General features: G+C 40.3%; 1 protein-coding gene and 1 long non-coding RNA gene across 3 annotated transcripts in view; one reads left to right on the top strand and one right to left on the bottom strand.

Moving 5' to 3' along the window:
• Positions 1 to 15,581, bottom strand: part of LOC121944210 (leucine-rich repeat transmembrane neuronal protein 4) — a 57,619-nt gene extending 42,038 nt beyond the window's left edge. Inside the window, exons 1-2 of one of the 2 annotated variants that reach the window (XM_042487932.2) lie at positions 14,820 to 15,581; positions 12,810 to 14,350 (exon numbers count right to left, since the gene is read on the bottom strand). In XM_042487932.2, the coding sequence (XP_042343866.1) occupies positions 12,810 to 14,350; positions 14,820 to 14,871 (1,593 nt within the window). In that variant the 5' untranslated portion in view covers positions 14,872 to 15,581. Of the gene's footprint in view, positions 1 to 12,760; positions 14,351 to 14,819 lie in introns of both variants that reach the window. The other variant, XM_088077071.1, reaches the window with a different exon arrangement.
• The window catches only part of LOC148189800 (uncharacterized), a 105,622-nt gene extending 90,031 nt beyond the window's left edge, over positions 1 to 15,591 (top strand). Inside the window, exon 5 of the long non-coding RNA XR_015776489.1 lies at positions 15,477 to 15,591. This is a non-coding gene — a long non-coding RNA (uncharacterized LOC148189800). The remainder of the gene's footprint in view (positions 1 to 15,476) is intronic.
• Positions 15,592 to 20,770: the final 5,179 nt, after the last annotated feature.

Genomic DNA, 20,770 nt, shown 5'->3' with positions numbered 1-20,770 from the left:
TCTTCTCTGTGAATGACCACATTTACTATCATTTTGCCCAGCATGGAGTGGCATTTTCGGTTAATATTTGCCTGATGTCTACTCACTCAAATCCAGAAAGCATTTTAGATTTTGATTGCTGAAACACCCCGCTGATCAGAGCGTATTACATGCCTTTCAGATAGGGCAAGTAAAAATGTTCTGCTGGAACAAAGGGCTGACCCATTTGTTTGATTTGAAAAGGAGACATTGGCACGCGGAGGGAAAAAGGGAGAGATGAATCCCTCCTCTGCCTCCACCTGTGCACAATGCATGTCACAACAAATTATACACCAGCAAATATTCAATTATGTACAGATGGTTCACATGGGAGGAATTCTTCTGACTTTTCTGATTTTCCACTTTTCATCTAACGCCACAGTAGGCAGAAAGTTTTCACCCATCCAGTGAAATATCTGAACATCTACTACATTGACGGACTAATAGTGTTGGACACACAATCACGTTGCAAGACGATGTATCCTTATGACTCGGGTGATCAGCTTTTCACACTGGACCTTAAAGACCAAATACTAGGGATTTGCATTAGCTTCGGCTATACTTTGTGTTAAGTGTTAATTAGCTTAAGTTAGCATGTTAATGGGCTGAACTAAAAGTGTTGCTAGTTAATCATTAATAAACTGCTATCCAAATTTGGCTTGAATTTTTACTGAAATTCCAGAAAATCAGCCAAAAGATATGCAAAAAAATTGCATTTTTACTGTTCATGTGAATATTAGAAATGGGACTCATCAAGATAAACTGTTTGTGCCCCTAACTCTATAGGAGAGAACTACTGAATATTGTTATTAGATAAGTACCAGTTAAACCTGGAATTCTACATGGAAATGTGATAGGGAAAAAGGCATTTATGATTGTTTAATGTCTTCATTTGATTACAGTCTCCTAAACACTCTGCACAGATCGGATGTTTTTGTCTCCTCCGTGGAGCCAAAGCTTGACAGGTTAAGAGTCTCATTAATATTCCCTTTACGTTCGAAAATGGATTATTTCAAACACTGTAAATACCAAAGCCCATATACTTCCATTTATCCTTTATGCTGGTATGGATACATCCGCTCGATAGCACTTTTTTGCATTTTGCTCTTATTGATACACAAATCATCACACATTCATTTATTTGTAGCGACTTGCTATGATTAAAACAACTGCTACCACAAATAGATGTTCTATTTTTGGAGCTGGATCATTCATTAGGAGCGCTGCTGAAATATATATACCTTTCAGTTATGCATGGCGCCACTCTCTCGGAGCACAGAGCACACTCTGGGCACAGATGTTCATCAGGCACATCAGGAGCGAAAATGTTCATTCTGCTTGTTCTACAAGTTTGCATTCGCTCGCAGCAGCTGCTCCTCTCATCCATTGATCTGATCTGATCAGCTCTGAACAGATTGACACATCAATTATCCAAACAGCCAATCACATGCTGCTGCTGAGAAAAAAAAGAGTGAACTCACAGAGAGCTTCACCTGTGCTGCATTCATGGACCTGCTAAAAAAACAGGTGGTTCAGAAGACATTCATTCAAAGATTGATAACAGAGCTGCTAGCTGAGGACTAGTTCAACTGTTCCTCAGTGAATATCTGTCCTTGTGTCACCAGTGTCTATATACAGTAGACCACACAAAAGTAAGGACACAGTAGGCAACAGAAATGTGCCAGGCTATGCTTATTTTTGGGGAAATCTCCCCCTACACATGTGGCTGCCTGACAGGCATTTCACAATAAGGAGGAGGAGAAGTTGGCAGAGATGCTCCATCATTCCCGAATTGCGCTCACTGATTCACCATTTGTCCCATCAGACAGACAGAGACGCTGTAGCTACATGATGAAGGGGTTTTAGTTTCTGGGGAAATCACAATACTATTCTCGAGGTAGACTTTAACGTTACATCAAAATCCTTCCCAGCGGAGAAAAAGATAAAAGAAACTGTCCTGTCTTTATGCGGAGGAGGAGGGTGGAGATACAAATTGCAGTCCACCAACTTACTGGGACACGTTGTAATGTGCCAAGTCAACACTTCATTCTCTTTTAAGTATCACTTTCAAGTTCTTTTGCAGTGAATGAAAGTGACACAGTCGGCAGAACTACAGCATCTCAGTCAAATTAACTTAATAACCCTAATTAAATGAATCATAATAAAATGAAGGGCTAAATAGGCAGTAACTGCTTCAAGCTGAGATGAAAAATTAACGTGGCTGCTGTGACCATAAAACAGCATAAAATGTTATGTCTAATATTTTTGTGTTATATTATTCATTCTGTCCGCGGTGCCCCGACTTTTCATACAGCACTAGATAAGCTGTCAAATCCCATTAAAGCAAAAGTATCACTGATTGAGTGAGCGGAAGCTTAAACTGAGGGAATCCAGGGCATGTGATTACTGATGGTTAGATATGGCATAATAATAGGACACTCAATATGGGATTCAGATTTTTGAGAAGTTATTAGAAATTTACAGATTTCTGCTCAGACTTCTTTCTGTGAACACTGGTCCGGACTCCCCGAGAATTGAAATAGTTCTTTTGTTCCTCGGCTCTAACTGAGACTGAAGATTTAATGGAAAAATCCTCTCTTGGATACACTTACACTCTTATGTATTATCAATCTGTGGTTCTCAGTGCATGCCAGAAGTGATTTAGCATCGAGGTGACATAAATAATTTTTTGGGTACCCAACTTCCCTCAACTCGCCACACCTGCTTCGACTTCAGTTAGCAATTTCCTGCGTTTCCCTAAATGCCTTTCGACAACTGCCAGAGAGTGAAGCTTGTTGCATTGCATGTGTCTGCAGACAGAGTCTAGCAAACAACAGTAGCATATAGTGAGAGTCAGAAGAGTCACACCTTTGACTCAAACCACAGCATATCACGAAGCTGCATTGCATTGTGGTCTGTTGAGGCTGCTGTCAGCAGAGAAATTGGTTTCTGTGCCTCTTCTATAATATATTTTTTCTTTTATGATGGGGTGTTGAATGCTGGTGTAAAATTGTGAGCCAATCCTTCAGTGTGTCTGACACCAAAACTAGATGTTCACCCCTGAAGTTATAGCCAACTGGAAATGTTGCAGTGGATGAGACATTACATCGTCAAACAATAAACTCCAGTCCAGGAATGCAAGGTCCATCCCCAAATAGCACATTCAAATTACTTGATAAATTAGTTCCTTTAAGGCATTTCCATTAATTGCTCAGATAAGGCTGGAAATTGACAATTTAAGACTTCTTTTGTTTTTAAAAGACTGTTCTCCCAGGGAAAAAAAAAAGATTGTCCTCCCAAGAAAACAGCAGCACCACTTGTTCCAACAAATGCCCGAAAACAACAAGTTTACATCCGGCTGTAAGAATTATGACTGTTGTCAGTTGGGAGCAAAGGTGGAAACAGTGTGATGCTGTTATAGTGCCACAAACTCTGGAAGTTGGAGAGGATAGCTGGGTCTAAAAAAAACCTAACTTACACACATTGCTTGTCATTTTGTGTTTCCTACAGACACTCAATGTTGGATTCTTTTTACCATGACAACTGTCATTCCCCAACCCTGCCCAAGTGGTTATTTTTGTAACAATAACAACAAAGGCCCCCATATTATGAGGAAATAGTAATTTTAATTTGAAGCACAATGTTTTGTTAACCTCAACTAAGTTGTTTTTGTGCCTAAACCTGTGTAAGATCAGTAAAACATTATAATTCTTACAGTAGTTTGTCACAGTTTGGAAGGCATCGATGTTGTTCTGACACGGTATCATCATGTTATATATAGCCAATGCATTGCTCAGGAGAACAGTTACAAATGACACATTTTTATCTTTTGATTTGGAGGACATGAGGTTTTTTTTGTTGTTGTTGTTGCTATAGCCACGCTATAGCAACATAACTGTGTGAATGGCATTGTATGTCTGTCTGTCAGTTGGTTCAGACTAAAAATATCTCAACAGCTTTTGGATGGACTGCCATGAAACTCTGTGCAGACATTCGTGATCCCCAGAGGATAGATCCTAGTAACACTGGTGATCCTGTCTTTTTGTTGCATTCTTTGGTTTGACTTGATATTTGCAAAATGAATGACATTCACATCAACATCAGCTGTACTTGGTGTTCAGTGCCTATTAGCAAATGCTACTGTGCTAACATGCTAAATTAAGATGGTGGACATAGTAAACATGTTAAATATCGGCATATTAGCAAATAGCTTAAAGCACAGCTGTGCGTCCATACCACACCCCCAGAAAACGCACCAGCCAGTTTTCATAGCAGCAAACAGTGTTACTACATCTGTCATGTGATGCGCTGCTACACAAAAGGATTTTTTCCCATTGACTTACATGGCGAAAGAGACATATATCAGTGGATACATATTTTGAGCATCATAACCCCCGTGAAACAACTTGTTTGACTATCAGAATTTAATCAACGTGGCCCAATATCATTTGGAAAGTCTAGAAGAGCCGCACAATTGAATAATTTTATCTCTTTTCAAGTTAGCAGGATTCTAAAATGAAAGTGTGCTCACAGTGCAGAAACAGTCATTTTATTGCAGCGGTTTTATAGGAATAACTGGGGCTCAGCCACCAATACGGATCCAGTTGTATTTATACATCCGTAGTTAGTACAGCTCTTCGATGTTGTTAGCATGGCTGTAAATGTTGTTTTGTTGTGCTGTCATTGCTTAACCCCTGTTTTCAGTAACGCATCCAGTTGATTATTGATGTCAGCCATTTTTACTAACTGGATGTAAGATTTTGGCTACCAGAAAGGGTTTCCATTAAAACATAGCCTACTTCAAATTAACTCAAAATTGGTTTTAGCTGATCCACTATTGCCAGAACAAAATGGCCTTGAACACAAAAAAAGAAGAGAAGTTTAATATCCTATTAAATATTCATCATGGTTTATGTGTGGCTGCGGGAGGGGAGGACCACTGGAGATTGTGTGATGGGAAAGGATGAATTAGTTTGATTTATCTCCGTGGTCTTTTTCATTTTTTACCCAAATTAGTTTGGGTAAAAATGGGTCCTCTAATTCCATTTTATACCTCCCAGAGTTCTTTGGTACATTCTATCGTACAGTAAAGTCCTAACATGTATGGACTCGCCTGATTTGTTTATGGCAGACAAGTTGGTTTGATCTTGGGCTTAAGTGAAAGACCGGGTTATTGTGTAATATCAAGTGCATTATTGGAGTTAATGATGTTGTCAGTCAATGCTGACCTCAATTTAAAACAGAGGTTTGAAGGTCAACAGAGCGATGACTTTCATTTGTGTTTTTTTCTCGGCAGCTAAATGTTTTCTCAGTGATCTACCTGTGAAAAAAGCCCGTCTGGCTTTAGGCTTCCTGCGAGTGTCTGTAATGATCAGTCAGATGCACAAACAGCAGTTCGTTGTATATGTTCTGTAAATAAGTCTCACCCAGAGTGAAATTCAATATTGTCTGTGTTGAAGCGTGGAGGAAGAACATCATATTTTCTGCCGGTGCCAGATTAAGCTATTAGCAGGCTGGGCCATGTTCTATTAGTACATCATAATGAGAATAATAAAATTGTGAAAACATCAATTGGATGAAAGAAGAGATGCTATGATTAATTATTATGAGACAACACAATTGCCATATTCATTTAAACCAGCCATGTTAGATTACAGGCTATAATTGCACAGATCTTGTATTGCCTCTCCCTGCTGCTTGGTTTGTTAAATGTATTCCACCTCCTCACCAGAGCAGACATCACACCTCCAAGAGGAACATCTGCCAAAAGTCAGAATCATACATATCACAGAGTGTTTGTTTGGGGGAGAGCTCACCCCACGCACAGAGCAACCTGAGAGGCGCTTAACACCAGAGATAGGTCTGAGGTCTGACTGTGTGCATTTGTGCTAATGAATCCCACTGCAGCGTTTTAACTCGGCATGGAGTCACAGCCTTGGCTAGAACTAAAAGGGATGCTGTCTGAATTCAGTTATGTGCATTTTAGACACATTTTATAGCCTACATAAACTCTGCCTTTGGCACATCTAGAGGCTAGTATTGTGTGTGCATATATGTAGTAAATATCTATCTATCTATCCATCTATCTATCTATATATATGTATATGCTTTCTTGCTGAGAGTTAGATGAAAAGATTGATATCCCTCTCTCTATTCTAAATATGAAGCTACTGCCAGTTAGCTTAGCTTAGCATAAAAACTGGAAACACATCTCCTTTCTGGAGTCCTGTCATGACTTTGAGGTTGCCAGGCAACCTGGGCCCAACCACGAAATATTCTGGAACATAATGCCCTGTAACACCACAGTCATGTTGCTCTTGAGGCTTATTTATACTCTCTTTATGTATGAAAATAGATGCATTCATCTCAGTCGTTTTTAACGTCACTGCCCACATACTTCCACGTGTCCTCTTATAATAGTAAAGATATAGCCAACTGATGGCACTAGAGGGCAGACTCATAAGTTTCTGACAACAGCAAATATTGCAAAAGTGGAAGGGGGACATAATAATGTACCTTTAAATGGAAACAGCATGTAGATGGTGTAGGTCTGTGAAGACATTAAATACATTTTAACAAATGGACGGAGAATTCTTTTCTCTGTATTACTAATTCATTCGGTTATGACATTTAAAAAAAAAATGGATTTGTTGTGTCCAGGTCCCCAGGAAGTGTGCCAATTTTTGTAGTGGCCAAACACTGGAATTACAACTTCCTTCATCTGTCACATGATGCCACTGGGCTGACTTACATGGGTAAAGAGAGGTCTGCAAATCATTGGATACATTTTTTTGAGCATCAACCACCCCCCCTCTCCAGGGGAACAAACAATGTAAACGAAATGCCTGTAGCTAGCTAAAAACATTAGATATCAGCAAGTCAAAAGTATATTTTAACACCTTGTGTCTCCCAGAGAGGGAGAGTAATACTTAGCCTCAACCTCTACAGTTTGTGTGGTCTAATCAGCAAAATACTTGCTGGTCACGGTACACTAAGTGTCAGGATCCCACAGTTTTTCTCTTGGCTGACTTGTGTATCCACTTTTTGTCCTCTTAAAAGCTCAGATTTTCAGTGTGGCAGCTGATAGTTCTAGTTTCTTACACTGTTGGAAGTGCATCCCATCACACAGCAGCTTTTAGGTATTTTTCTGTCATTTACTAGCAAATGGAAAAGACACAGAGGCACCTTCACTAAAAACAAAGTCAGTGGAGAGCGATGGATTTTTCGCCCCTGACTGGGGCAAGACTTAATTGCATTGTCTTTCTATAGGAAAAGGCAGGGTTTTGCCTCCAACATTGTATCCAGTTCTCTTTATGCATCAATGGTAATGTCCTACTATTGTTTCTTAGTTAAACTATAGTACGCTGCAGCCACAATCTCTGGTGGTACTGCTCTGTTTTGTCCATATCCGTAAGCTCTCTGAAAATATTTTTTAAAAAAAGGCAAATGAAATGAATTTAACCTACTTATCACACCATTGTCACATTCGGACAGAGCCAGGCTAGCGCTTTCCTACTGTTTTCTGTCTTTGTGCTAAGCTAAGCTAACTGGCTGCTCGCAGGACCCATTTACTGTACAGACATGAGAGTGGTATTAATCTTCTATCAATCTAACTCTCAGCAAGAGAACAAATGAGCGTGTTTCCAAATTGTCAAACTATTCCTTTAAACAGCTAAAAATGTGATTTATAACATTGAGAATGTTGCTGTCATTAGCAATTCGTTTGGCTTGTCTGGGGAAAAAATATGAATTTCAAACAGTAGAAAAAAAGTCACATTCCTATAATTATATACATGTACCCTCAGTGTGATCATGCACTAAAATCTATTACAGTGATTCTTTTTTATATCTGCACCAATGACAAGTGAAACATGACACTACAAAATGATGTTTTCTGATGGCCATTACAGCCAATTCACTTAAAAGGCTGTTTCTCCCTGCATTTTGCTGCAGTTGTGTTTGAATCGAGTTGTGTTGACCAAAGCCCATTTTTCACAAAATCATCAGGTATGATAAAAGCTAAGTAGTCTACTTCTGTGAACCCATAGATCATTGCCATCCAGTCTTGCAGTTACAGTAATTTCCGATTCCACCAAACAAGAGGATGACCAAGAAAAATGAGGATTAATGGCAACAGATTTGCCGTTTTATGGAATAACTTAGAACACAAATGATGTGTCATTTTTCAAACAGTATATATGTTACCTTTCATCGCAGTATGTTGTATTTCCATAAATAACACCAGTACATCCTGTGCCACAACATACGTACAAACTGATGTGTTCAAAGATGACACTTCTGTTTTTAGAGGCTATTCTACTCCTGTGGCTAACCTTTCTTTGGCAAGTGAGCCACAAATATTGAAAGCTGTCAAACTCCTTTCATATGAAGGAAGCCTGCCTTCTGTGCATTTACGCACAGATGAAGTGCAAGCTGCCATCTTGGCAAGCCGACGCAGTATATTTTGATCGCTCATCATCTTTGTTTCTTATTCGTGACATTTAAAAGATGGGGCTCATATTCTAGAGCCTAAAAATTAAACAAATGTTTGCTGAATAAAATGTATCCACAGCTGCAGGATTTGTTATAAGCAAACACTGGTTAGATCCATAGGAGCCATTAGTTTCGAATATAACCAGGAGGGGGATGCGTGGTGCCACACTTCTGAGTGCAAAAGCAGGGAAAAGTGAGAACAACTTGATGCATGATTACAGCTTGTGTTGGCCTAAATTGTTACTTTAAATGCTAGTTTGCACATCAGAGTGTTAAATTCACAATACCGCTGACCGTGTCAGCTTGGAAAATTAGTGATGTTGAAAATTGTAATTATTTTTAGTCTTGCCATTCAGACAGCATTTGTATCAGTCAGTTAGATGCACCAGCAGTGGCGCACTTTCCTTTCTCCTCACTTCATCTGCTCTCTCACGGCCCACTTTAATTATCTGTGAGCAGGAGGATCTCCTCACCTTATTAATGCTTGCAAATTCTGCCCAAGTACACGAATCGCCTTTGGCTGAGATGGTGGGAATTTTCACCTTAATATTTTCTCAACTAACTTTGCAGGGGGATGATCCGTGGGTGGACGTCAACCACTGCAGCTGCTCTGTGAGCACAGAAGTGGATGGCATTCAAGGGAGAGAGGGTTTTTTTTTAATAATGTGCCACAGGAAGACCGTGGAACCGCACAGTTCAAAGTGTTCATCGAAATTCACACTCGCCGGGTTCAGTTTGCAGTGTCGATGCCAACCTGCTGAGCTGTGCTGGAGGAAATCTATAGAAACAAATTTACTTCAAGTCTCTTGGTTTGGGCATGTGCAGAAGATAACAGGCTTCAATTACAAAGCTCTCTCTCCTAATTGAATATGCAGCTAATAGCTTAAGTGCCTGCTATCTGGGATAGCTAAAATAATGTACAGGGGGCTCACTGGGTCGGGGGCATTTACAATATGCTTCTTCCTTTGGGATTTTAGACCCTGGAGCTGCCTTTTTTTTTTCAGTTATATCTCTATCACTTTGATCTTCCCTGACACTCTCCACTGTGTGCCATTCAATAAAACTGAAAAAGCCTCCTCATATATCCGGAGAGATTGTGCTGCATTGCCTGTATTGTGATGCTAATAGCTCCAGACACTATCGCTGCACATCATGGGCTTCTTGTACTGTGACCTGTACTGAATTCCGATGCACGTTATGTGGCCGGGAAACATGCACCTGTATTAGATCAAATAATGTGGCTGTTTGAAGCAGTTTGAAAGTGTAAATGCACCACTTCTATGTAGGGCCCTGGCACAACACAGTAACATCAAAAAACTATCAGTGATACATGCCAACTGTTGCCTGACCTCACTTCGCCTGTGTCTTGAGTAAAAAGTTGAACTTCCACACATCCTATAGATTATAGCCAATAGTCAACTAGGAGAAAGGTTCTGTGCCTGTGTGAGAGGAAGTAACCCTCCATGACAGCAGCATAGTCTGTATTAATCAATCAACCAAAAAGGGAAACCACAAGACTGACAGGATGGATTTAGTTGGTTTAGCTGTGGTTAGAGCAGCTACATGACCTGGCAACCACACCAACAAGATTAACCTCTTTTGCCCCTTGGTCCACCCGGTCCTTAAGAAATTGCTAAATTAGCATTTAGCTGGCTAAGAAGTGTTAGGATAACAGAGAGGTGTTTAAGGTTAGGTGAAGGGTTACATCTTGTTACTTAAAGGTGAATCATGTCTTCATGCATAATGAAAAAGTAAATAAAAAAGCAGGTTATTGCTATGTTTAGCCTCATATTTATGGTTGTGCGTGGTTTGTAGGGGGGGTGTCATTTAGGCTTCAAACAAAATGTGGCTGCAGCTATGCATGTCTTCACTAGTTAGCCAGTTAGAACATTAACAAAACCTGATGCTAAAAGATGACATGATATTAAATGTGCACTAGCGACCAAGAACACAAACAATTACGATCTCTTTCTGCTGAAGAGCTCAATGGCTAAAAAAAAAAAACTTACCTAATATAACAAGTTTGTTTTGATGTCACAACTCAATGACTTGAGCCTTTTTTTTCTTTCCTCACTCTCATTTCTCTTGTGGGACTGAGCTGGATTGCCAATTACAGTGATTTCTCTTACCGACAGGGTCCACCAGCTGTGACACAAATTGAGCATGCTGAAACAGCCCAAAAAACAAACAAAAAAACAACAAGGACCTACTGGTGCCAATAATGTGGGATACACCACAAAAAGTCGGGCGACAGCAGCTCACAAATGGCCCAAAATTTGTCTGATGGCCTGCTGTCAGCTTGGTGTGTCAGGGCATTTAACCATTAGCAGATCTTCTTGAATGTCACATCAGCTGCGTACGGCACAACCCAAAGGGAAGGCACCAAAATTGCACGCCCCCCATACATACCCCCCCCCCCCTAATTTTTTGAGTGGGTGGGGGCACTGGGAAAGCTTACCTGTTTGCCAAATGTCCTAGGTCCACCACTGCACTTAAACATGCAGAAAAATCTGACAGTGTTTTTGAAAAGTCCCCTGCTGTACTATATGTTCTAGCTTTGCATTGCAGTGTTTGGCACAAAATGCCACAGACACACACACATATACAGAAAAAAAGAAATCCCATTACATTTTTAACAACTATGGCTGCTCCCTTGAGCTGCAGAGGGCAAGGAATAACAAAGCTGAGGGAAGTCTCGGCTCCTTACCTCTGATGGGCTATTAGTTATTCTAGCTAGCAGAAGCCCCATTAGGTCTGCCATTTAATGCTCCCGTGCCACATTCTCACATGAAAGCTACAAGATTGATGAGCCGACCATCTCACCTCAAGCTTCCTTTGCGTTTGAGAAATGCTCCGCCGCAGATAATCTGACAAAGAGCTGATTTAGCTACCTGTGTACTCTGTCGTATGTGACATTACGAAAAACAATGAAACACATTTGAGCCGGCCTCTCCGGGGACTCCAGCAAAGGACACAACATGAGTGTAAGTGGTGCTACAGAGCAATCCACTGACTTTAAACATATTATGAAATGATTTATAGGGTGCACGTGGCATATAGGAAATGAGCTGTGTGGGAGTGTGAGATAAAACTTTGTCCCTGAGCTGCGCTGACAGATACAGCGGAGAAGAAAGATGTCTCCTGGACTTTACAGCATGTCTGGTGATACCGACAAAAGGTCCTACTAAGATTCCAGTGACACAACGTCTTCCCCAACACAACATGTCCTGTTAATCACACTTAGCCATACTGCCAAATAAAAAAAGATGCTGGACAGAGGAAGACTGATGCATAGCGTAATGGAGAAAAAAGACTACACAGGCAAAAAAGTGCCTCATTAAGCATGAGCAAATTGATTAGTCTTTCTGTCTCGGCTTTCTGTCTCAATCCCTCTGTACCGTACACTGGTTCAGAGGCAGCCATGTGAAGGAGTCTGGCTTTAGGAGGAGAATTTCAATTTAAACTTTTTGGGACAAAAGTTTGTAGCCCAATAGTTTTTTTTATCGTTATAAGATTAAACAAAAGTAGCATAATGAAGTTTGTTACTGCAGTAAAGCCAGACAGAAATCGAGCCCAAATGCATAATTTATCTTTTTATTTGGCTGCAGGCCTTTATGGTGTTCTCCAGCCTGCGGTGACTGTTTGAACTTTGTAAATTAAACTCTTGAGTAAAATAAGTACATGATTGCTAGAGGCAGAAAAAGGAAAATGGGGTATATGATCAGCTGGTATGATTGTAAATATTTACATAATTAATACAGCAAAAAACAAATACAAAAACTCACAGCACTGGTGTATTTGCTACCACAGCTGTTGTAGCAAATGCACAGGATAGGAGAGGACCACCTGCACGGTGACTTGATCTAACCATTTTTTGTCATTCCAATCTGGACAGCAAGCCATTTGTGAATAAATAATAGGCTGGCTGATAATACATAGATTCATCAATGAGCTCTTTTATGTCAAGAATGAAAGATGAACCTACTTTGTGCATAATGCATCTTACTGTATGCAAGTTCTCCGGGGAGAGGAGCTGCCACTGCAGTTTCTGCTAATGGGAATCATATTTTAGCTATAAAACAGTATGATTCAGAACAACAGCTGGGTAATCATATGGAACTGAACAAACCCAGCATATTGTACAACAAGTCACCATGCACCGCCCTTTGCTTCCTTATCCCAAAAAACAGACAAGAGCACGGGGAGAAAAACAAAGGTACTTTTCTCCGCAGATTGTTAGAAAATTTACCTCTCATGCCTCGCAGTGGAAATGGATTTTTGGAGGGCAACGGTCATACCTCGCATTCCCTGGAGCCTGAGATGGTGTATGTGTAAGGTCCTGTCCCATTAACCAGCACATCCATAGTCTCTGAGTGTGAAGGCTTGTAGTCCACATAGTACTCTTGTAGCGGTGAGTTAAGGGAGCGCTCGGTCTCCCGTGACTTTTTCTGGCGCTTTTTGACCGCAGAGCGCTGCTGAAGCTGTTTGATGCTGCTGGGATAGCGCTTCCACGAGACGTAGATTACCAGCAGAATTATAGCCACTGATAACAGGAGGGCCACGCTACCGGCGATGATCTTGTGGAAGGACACATACTCAGTGTCTGGCAAGGGGATGGTGGGGGAGGCCTCGGAAGGAGTAGGGGAGGCTGTCCTGTTCCAGATCAGCTTCTTATCCACCACAGACTGTGTGGGGAGAGGCAGCAGCTCGGGTTGAAACGCAGAAGTAAGGGGCGATGTCGTTGAGGGAATCGGGGCTGGTGTCGCTGTACAGATGTTATAGGTCTCCACCACATCGGTCACTTTCTCACCTTGTGCCTCTTTGGGTCCGGCACAGATCATTGTGGACTCCTTGTTACCCTTAAAGGCTTTAAGCCAGGCCACCAGGGGACATATGTTTGGATTACAGTACCACAAATTACCAGCCAAACTTATGGTAGTGAGGGAGATCCAAGCTTCCACCGCCTGCTGAGACACATTGCTGAGCTTGTTGGAGTCCAGGTTAAGCGTCTGCAGATTAGGCAGGCACTGGAATGTGCTCGGGTCCAACACTTGGAGCTCATTTCCAGAGAGGTCCAGCTTTTGCAAGGAGGTCCACATCCACGGCAGGCCCTGGGTGAGCAGCTTGATACGATTCCACTGCAAATAAAGCGCCCGCAGGTTGGTCAGGCGGGGAAAATGAGCAAAGTTTATCTTTGAGAACTGGTTGTGCTCCAGATGAAGCTCGATGAGCTTGAGGAGTCCTGCGAAGGCGTTACGTGTGAGGCTTCGTAGCCTGTTGTAGCCAATATCAAGAAACTCCAGGTTGCGACAGTCGAGGAAAACCCTCATCGGGACCGTTTTTAAGGAGTTTGACCTCAAGTGCAAACTGAGTAGTTTCCGTAGACCCACAAACTGATTGGGCTGGAGAACCTGCAGTTTATTGTAGGAAAGGTCTAGATTACGCAAATTCGGAACGTCGTGAAAAGTGTTGTTTTTCAGCAGTGTGATCTTATTTGAGCTCAGAATCAGTTCTTTGAGCCTCCGTATGCCGTGGAAAGCCTGGCCGTCCACAGCGTTAATATAATTGTGGTCGAGGTAGAGCCAAACCAGTTGACTCAGGCCTGCAAACTGGTGGGCTCTGAGGTTCACCAGGCTGTTGTATCGCAGGGAGAGGCCCTGTGTGCCCACAGACACGTTGCTCGGAACGTCACGGAAGGCATTGGATTCGCAGTATATTATTTTCCCATCACATCTACAGCTCAGGGGGCAGGGACGCTCACGGACACCACTTGGAGCAGCAAGCAGCCAGGCAGGCACCACCACTGTGAATATAAGCCATCGGAAAAGCACGAGAAGTCCTGCAGGCGCACAGAAAAGTGACACTTAAAAGCATAAAACGCACAAATATGCAGACTAGAGGAGAATTAAACAGAATCATAATTAAATGAAATTGAATCAGGGAGCATTATAACCCGTACTGTGTTCTGAGGCATTTGTTAACAGAGGGGGTTATTTGCAGCCTACTTCATTTGCATCCCTGTGTTCATGGCAGATCTAGACACACACTTCCATTCATTATCACAGTCAAAGTCATGTTCTTGAGACATTGCAAAGGAGACTGATAAGCACATACATCAGGCATAATCCGTCAAATAGTTGCTGATAGAAAAACCTCCTTCAGATCCCCCAGCCTGCAGTCATCGCTCACAAACCGCGGGGGGCAAAGACACAGCAACATCAGCTTTAAGTGAATGGTAATTAGGAAAACGACTTAAGACTTTGCACAGAAATGCAGACCATAAGTGCCTTGCGGAACGGTGTACATACCCATATTTGCGCGGTGTCGGCTCCTCCTCATGCTTAGGGCTCTCTGTTGCATGCGTCCCAGGTCCACATGTTAGATGCACTCGGCGTTTTGTCCAAATAGTTGGACACGCACCCAGGACGCCTGTCTGCGCTGAGAATATACGCACTTTGCGCCGCAGCCGGATCCGATTTGCGCACAGCCGCACACCTGTCGGAGATGTGAGAAGCCCCAAAAGGTGCGCATCAACCTCTGTGTGTAGTTGTCTGCGTTACCGCACAACATCAGCCTGATAATGCATATTTGAGACTGCCACCTCACAAACCCTTGGATGCACGCACTCAAGCTTGTAGCCTCATGAGAATGACACTGTTGAGCGCGTGCTTTGGGGAGGCTATAAAAGACATTTTAAACACCCGAGTCGCCAATTGTTAAATCTAGGTTAAGTGGCAAAAAAGACACCGGAAACCGAGCAAGTGAAGAAATTTTGAGAGGATTAAACTGAAGTCCGAAGCCGACAAGTTGGATATATCCAGATACAGATGTGGACAGCGAAGGGAAAAGTCGCAGTCTGCTGTGGATTAGACCCGTTGACCGTGGCATCAAGAATAAATCAGTTGTATAGCAACAGGAATGATGTTGGTGGAGGATTATACTGAGCTCACTGGTGCTCGTTTCAGGTTTTGAGATGCCCTCTCCTGGTCACCGAGTGACTCTCCGCAGCCCACACCAAAGCAGACTTCATTGTCCTCGTGCACAGAGCCTGCATACCAATTAAAGCTGAGGAATGGCAAGTGTGTTTGCGCTGCATTGTGGTATTTGTGAAAATGTACTGTCAGTCAAACGCCTCTGGACAGACTATAATGAAGCTTTTTTTCTTCTTCTTTTTTTTTTTTTTTTTTTTAGATAAATCTCATGCAACGCCCTAACTCTCAAATATAAAACAGCGATAGAAATGACTAAGAATTGTTTGTAACTTGTATGACCTAAATTCGATTACAGACACATATGACTGCTGAAGCATCAACAATGAAAGTACTCATGCATAACGGGCCTTTTTAAGGTTATATATTATATATATGCAATATATAATAATGATAATAATAATAATGATAATAGTTGTAATAATAATAACAAATAACCATTTAATGTCCTCACCCAGAAAATTGCAATGGAACAAATTCCTTGCATTTTTATTTCCCTATTTATAATTTTAAAAAAGTGTTTGGTTTTTTCCACACCCTATAGTCTTTTTAAATAGGCCTTTACCCAGCGATGAGATGGCCCTCCATGTTCATGATAAATCAGAAAGAAAAAAAAGTCAAAATTACAAAATCATGTTATATATAAAATCATGTATCAATCTGCTACATACAATCTGCTTGTAGTATGTTAGTATGCCAACATCTATCAATTTGTTAATAGTATGCCAACATATATATACATTTGGTACCATGGCATTAGTAACATTGCCAGTACTAGTATAAATGCACACATTGTCATGATTTATAATTTTTATACTTGTTTTCTGAACTATGAATAGTTGTTTTTTCTTAGCTCCTGATAAAGTAGCTATAATTCAAAACTGAGTGAATGCTTTGTTAAAAAAAAGAATGCCTCATGTCTTAGAACTTTATTATATATTTTGTAAAATCTTAATCTACAAGTAACTATATCAAAAGCATGTCGAAAAAAAATAAATACATAAAAAAAAAAATACAATACATAAATTGGGAATAATCAAGTTAAGTACAAGCACATAAAAAGGAAATTTAATTACATGACTTTGAATGTAGGTATTTCCTCCGCTGTAATGAAGTCAAATTGGACATCTGTATGCTGTTGTGGTGCCACCTGCTCATAGTTCATTGCATTTTATATCATATAGCCTGTAGGCTATACGTGACACTGTATGAGCAGTATAGCCTGCACTAATTATGATTACATTGCCTGTCTGCTGTGCTGGCAAAAGCTGTAGCTACTAATGCCCCCCACTAACTTCAGAGGTCCCCCCGGTGGTTTTGTCTGGAACTGAGGAACTACTGGCCAACTCTCAAATGTTAATTTGACTCTTAGTTAGTGCTTCATAGGCAGGTGGGCCAGTAAAGAAAAGGTCAGCTAAGCCTAACTTTGTTTTGCCATAAATCACAGTCACAAAAAAGAGCAATAAACGTTGTCTTCTATGATCCACATGTTGACCACTTCATATAAAACAATTCTAAATGTAGGCTGCATTTTCCTTCCTTGTATTTTCCCACTTTGTTTAGAATTTACTTGTTTAGAATAAGCACATTGTTTGAAATTAAACCAGAAATACTAAAACAGTAGCCCATTAAAAACTTTTGACTGGCAGCATAGGTTTAGCATGCGGAGGAAAACAACAGATGGGTTGTGAAGCCACTTATTTGGTTTTAAATGTCATTTTTTAACCCATGCCAAAAAAAGTGAAGAAAGCTCAGTGGGTATTTTTTCACAACTCGCTGCTGCGTATTGACACTGAAACGCATCATGTGTAAACAGAGGGTGCTCTCAAGGCCTCATAATGGGACTCTGAGTCAGGGTCAAAGTCATCACTTCTAATGGGTCCCTCTGCCCTCGTACTTAATGAGTAGCGTAATTACCGGTGATGGACATTAATGAACTCAAATAGCTGATAGTTTGTGACAAAGAAATCGGTAGAAACAAAAATAAAACTAATGCATCTATCCAGTGCTTCAGCAGCAGTCACTGCTTTCATTTCCATTTCGATCAATTAGATAACTGGAGTTGAAGGACAGGGCATGACCCCCCCCCGCACGCACACACACACACACACACACACACACACACACACACACACACAGTCTCATACACACACACACACACCAAAGTGATTGGGAGAATAGCAACGACACTACTCAGTAAACTGTGCACGCTTAAATGTAGCGTGTCCTTCAGTGCACTCACATTGAAGTGGTCTGATGATTATTCCAAACTTAGTATCGATGACATGAACTAAGTTTCATTCTTTCATTCATTCTTTCATTCATTCATTCCATCCATCTTCATTAGACTCAAGTGTGACTAAATATGCAAAAGACTGAGATAAAAGAGAAATACAAAATACACTGATAGTCTTAAATTAAACGCATCACACAGCATAGTGCAGCCACCTAAAGAAAATGTTAGCACTGGTTCTGCAAAACACGAATATGTTGTATTTGTACATTTCATACTTATCATATAAGCATTTCTAAAGTGACATATTAGCTGGCTTTGTCGTTAGGTAGGAAGGGATGTTGGATGGCGTAACACCTCAGGGAGATGCCTTTCAAGCTGCAAACCACTTTAGACCATTGTCTGAGACTATTTTACACTGTTTAAGCCACCCAACATTGGTGTTTTGAACCGACCCCTTGCTGTTTTTCCTGCTAGGATAGTGCCATGAAAAATGGTTAGTTTTTTGCATTTCCACCAAAACCGGGTATTTTAAGCCAAAACATGGTCTTTTACTAACTATGACCAAGTAGTTTTTGTGTCTGAACATAACCACACGTTGACCAAAGCATTGATGAAACATGGTAGTTTTAAGTTTTAGGTGTAAATTTTATCTAAATGCTGAGACATATCATTGCTATACTTGCTTTTTTGAATAAGTCTTAGTGGTTGTTTCACGTAACTGCCATCAGTTAACCTTCTCAGTTTTTTATAGATATATATAACTGTATCAACTCAAATCTGACCTTACCTTTTTAAAACAACTAAACAGTTCATTTTAAACCATTTAGCATATTTCCCTAAACCTTAATATGCCTCCCAATGTTTTAGACATACAGTAATTATATAACTATATTCTGTGGTGTGAAATTATTAAACTAGTGTCATTGCAAAAAAGAGTATTATTTTGTCAGAAGTGTAAAGATCATTAGAGGGTAATTTCGAAAGTGCAATGGCCCAGAAAAACAGGGCCTTGAGGTAACCCCGAGGGCACTGCAGCTGTGTCTAAGTTATGCTTTTCAGTAGCGACATACTGCATATTATAATGTACTAACATTCATCAAACCATTTAAAAACATTCCAGCTTTAACCCAAATCTGGATAATATGCGTTAAGAATATTTCAAAGATTAAGAGGCATATGTTTTTATTAAGAGTGTGAAAAAGCATGTTGAAATATTTCCACCATTTAATACTGTTCAGGGAGAGTGCATTTTATGAACTGTAAAGGGCTTAAAAGAGTATGTGCTTTATGACACCTTTCACACATTAGGTTCACAAAAGCCCACACCCGCACACTAGAGTAATTCAAGACATAGAAATATATTTCACGTTCAAATTATTAAGAATACTGTCACAAGATAAAATTATATACTTATTGTTATATACTTAAAAGTGATTTACACACAGGTTAACAAAGAACTATAATCACATGGTCTTATTCTATTGTTGCTGACATTAAAATTGGGTGATATACAGCACCTAGAATTTGGACTAATAAACTGAATAATTATTACATTTAAATAAAAAATGCTCATTCATTTATGGTTGAAACCAAGTTAGTAATAATACAAAGTACAAGGAAATGAAAGCCAAAACACTGCTCATTTTGGTCTTTTTATTGTTAAATCTATTAATGATGTATGGAAATGAATGACCGGTGATTCTTATGGGGGAAAAAACTGTTCTCTTTAGTTAGAATCCCACTCTTAAAAATCTCAGCATGTCACTGTGGTGTAATCATCCCATGCTAAGTTACTTTAAATTCTCTGTGGTCTGTGCGTCAATTCTTGTTTGTGTTGTCTAACAAATCTGACATGACCCACTTTCCCACTTCATCTGGCTTTTTGGGGGGTATTTTACTATAACTGGCATAATGCGAGCAAAATGCAGAAATGCATGGATCAATAATTAAGTTTCACAGTATATTTATAGTCAACACTGGAAGGAACATCACAAATTTAACTCTTTTTTGGAAAAACTCCTTCTAACTTGAAGCTTTTTGTGCTTTTTATCTGACTTTCTCCTGGAGCTGGATTGCTTGTCAAAACATTCTTAAAATAAAATGGCTTATGTTTTAGATTTCGTGACCCGCTGGCTCCATGATGATCATCCGTAGCTCTCTCTAATGTTCCAACAGGCGTCCTCAAGTAAAAATTTAACCCCTAATGAGAACATAAAGGCTCTCTCTTGAAACGAAAAGCATGGAAACCCAAGTCATAAACAACAAAGGTATAGTGCCACCGTATGCACTCACCTCACTTTGCAAATAACTCAGCCACCAAATTGCTTCCTATGAAACTTTAATGACTGTCTGTGACTGACTGAGCCCTGAATAATAGAGTAAGGGAACGACCTGCTTTTTTTGCAGCATAATGAATCCCACTGAAACAGAGTGTATAAATGTATAAATTGTAAAATAATTAGAACAAAGAGAGACTTTAAACAGTGCTGAAGCAGGTCCTATTTACCCCGGCGCTGACTCCTAAATCTGCAACTTTAATTACCCAGCGAATAACACATACAAAATATCTAAGCAGCAGGTAAATATTTCTGAGACAGAGGGCTTGTCCCAAAACATCTGGCACTTTATCCCCTGCTGCTTCTAAGACTCAGATGTGGAAGAAAAAAACAGAAGAAAAACTCTGCACACACTTCTGTTTCTCCTTTGCCATACCAAGGACTATATGTTAACTTTGCTGGAAATATGAAATGACCTTCTCAAAATTGATCCTCAGCTCTTCACAATTTATTGATCATTTGAGTACAAGTTTGTAAATTGTGCCTCTGCTGGACAACATTTAGAGTGCTGAGGGGATTCGTGAACTTTCGCAGTGATTGAAAATTGAAAAGTTCTTCATCTGACCCAGATTCATATTCTGTTTTATTTTTAAGCAACTGTTTTTTTAGTACGTGTAATAAGCATCTCATCTCTTTAGACTAATTCAAACGCTGGATCACCAGCAGCAGAGGTGCTACAATAGTCATGAAGCTAATGA

The sequence above is a fragment of the Plectropomus leopardus genome, chromosome 4, assembly GCF_026936395.1.
Source record: "Plectropomus leopardus strain MGB_pleo_1.0 chromosome 4, ASM2693639v1, whole genome shotgun sequence".
NCBI lineage: Eukaryota > Metazoa > Chordata > Actinopteri > Perciformes > Serranidae > Plectropomus > Plectropomus leopardus.
This window is presented reverse-complemented; position numbering and strand designations above follow the sequence as displayed.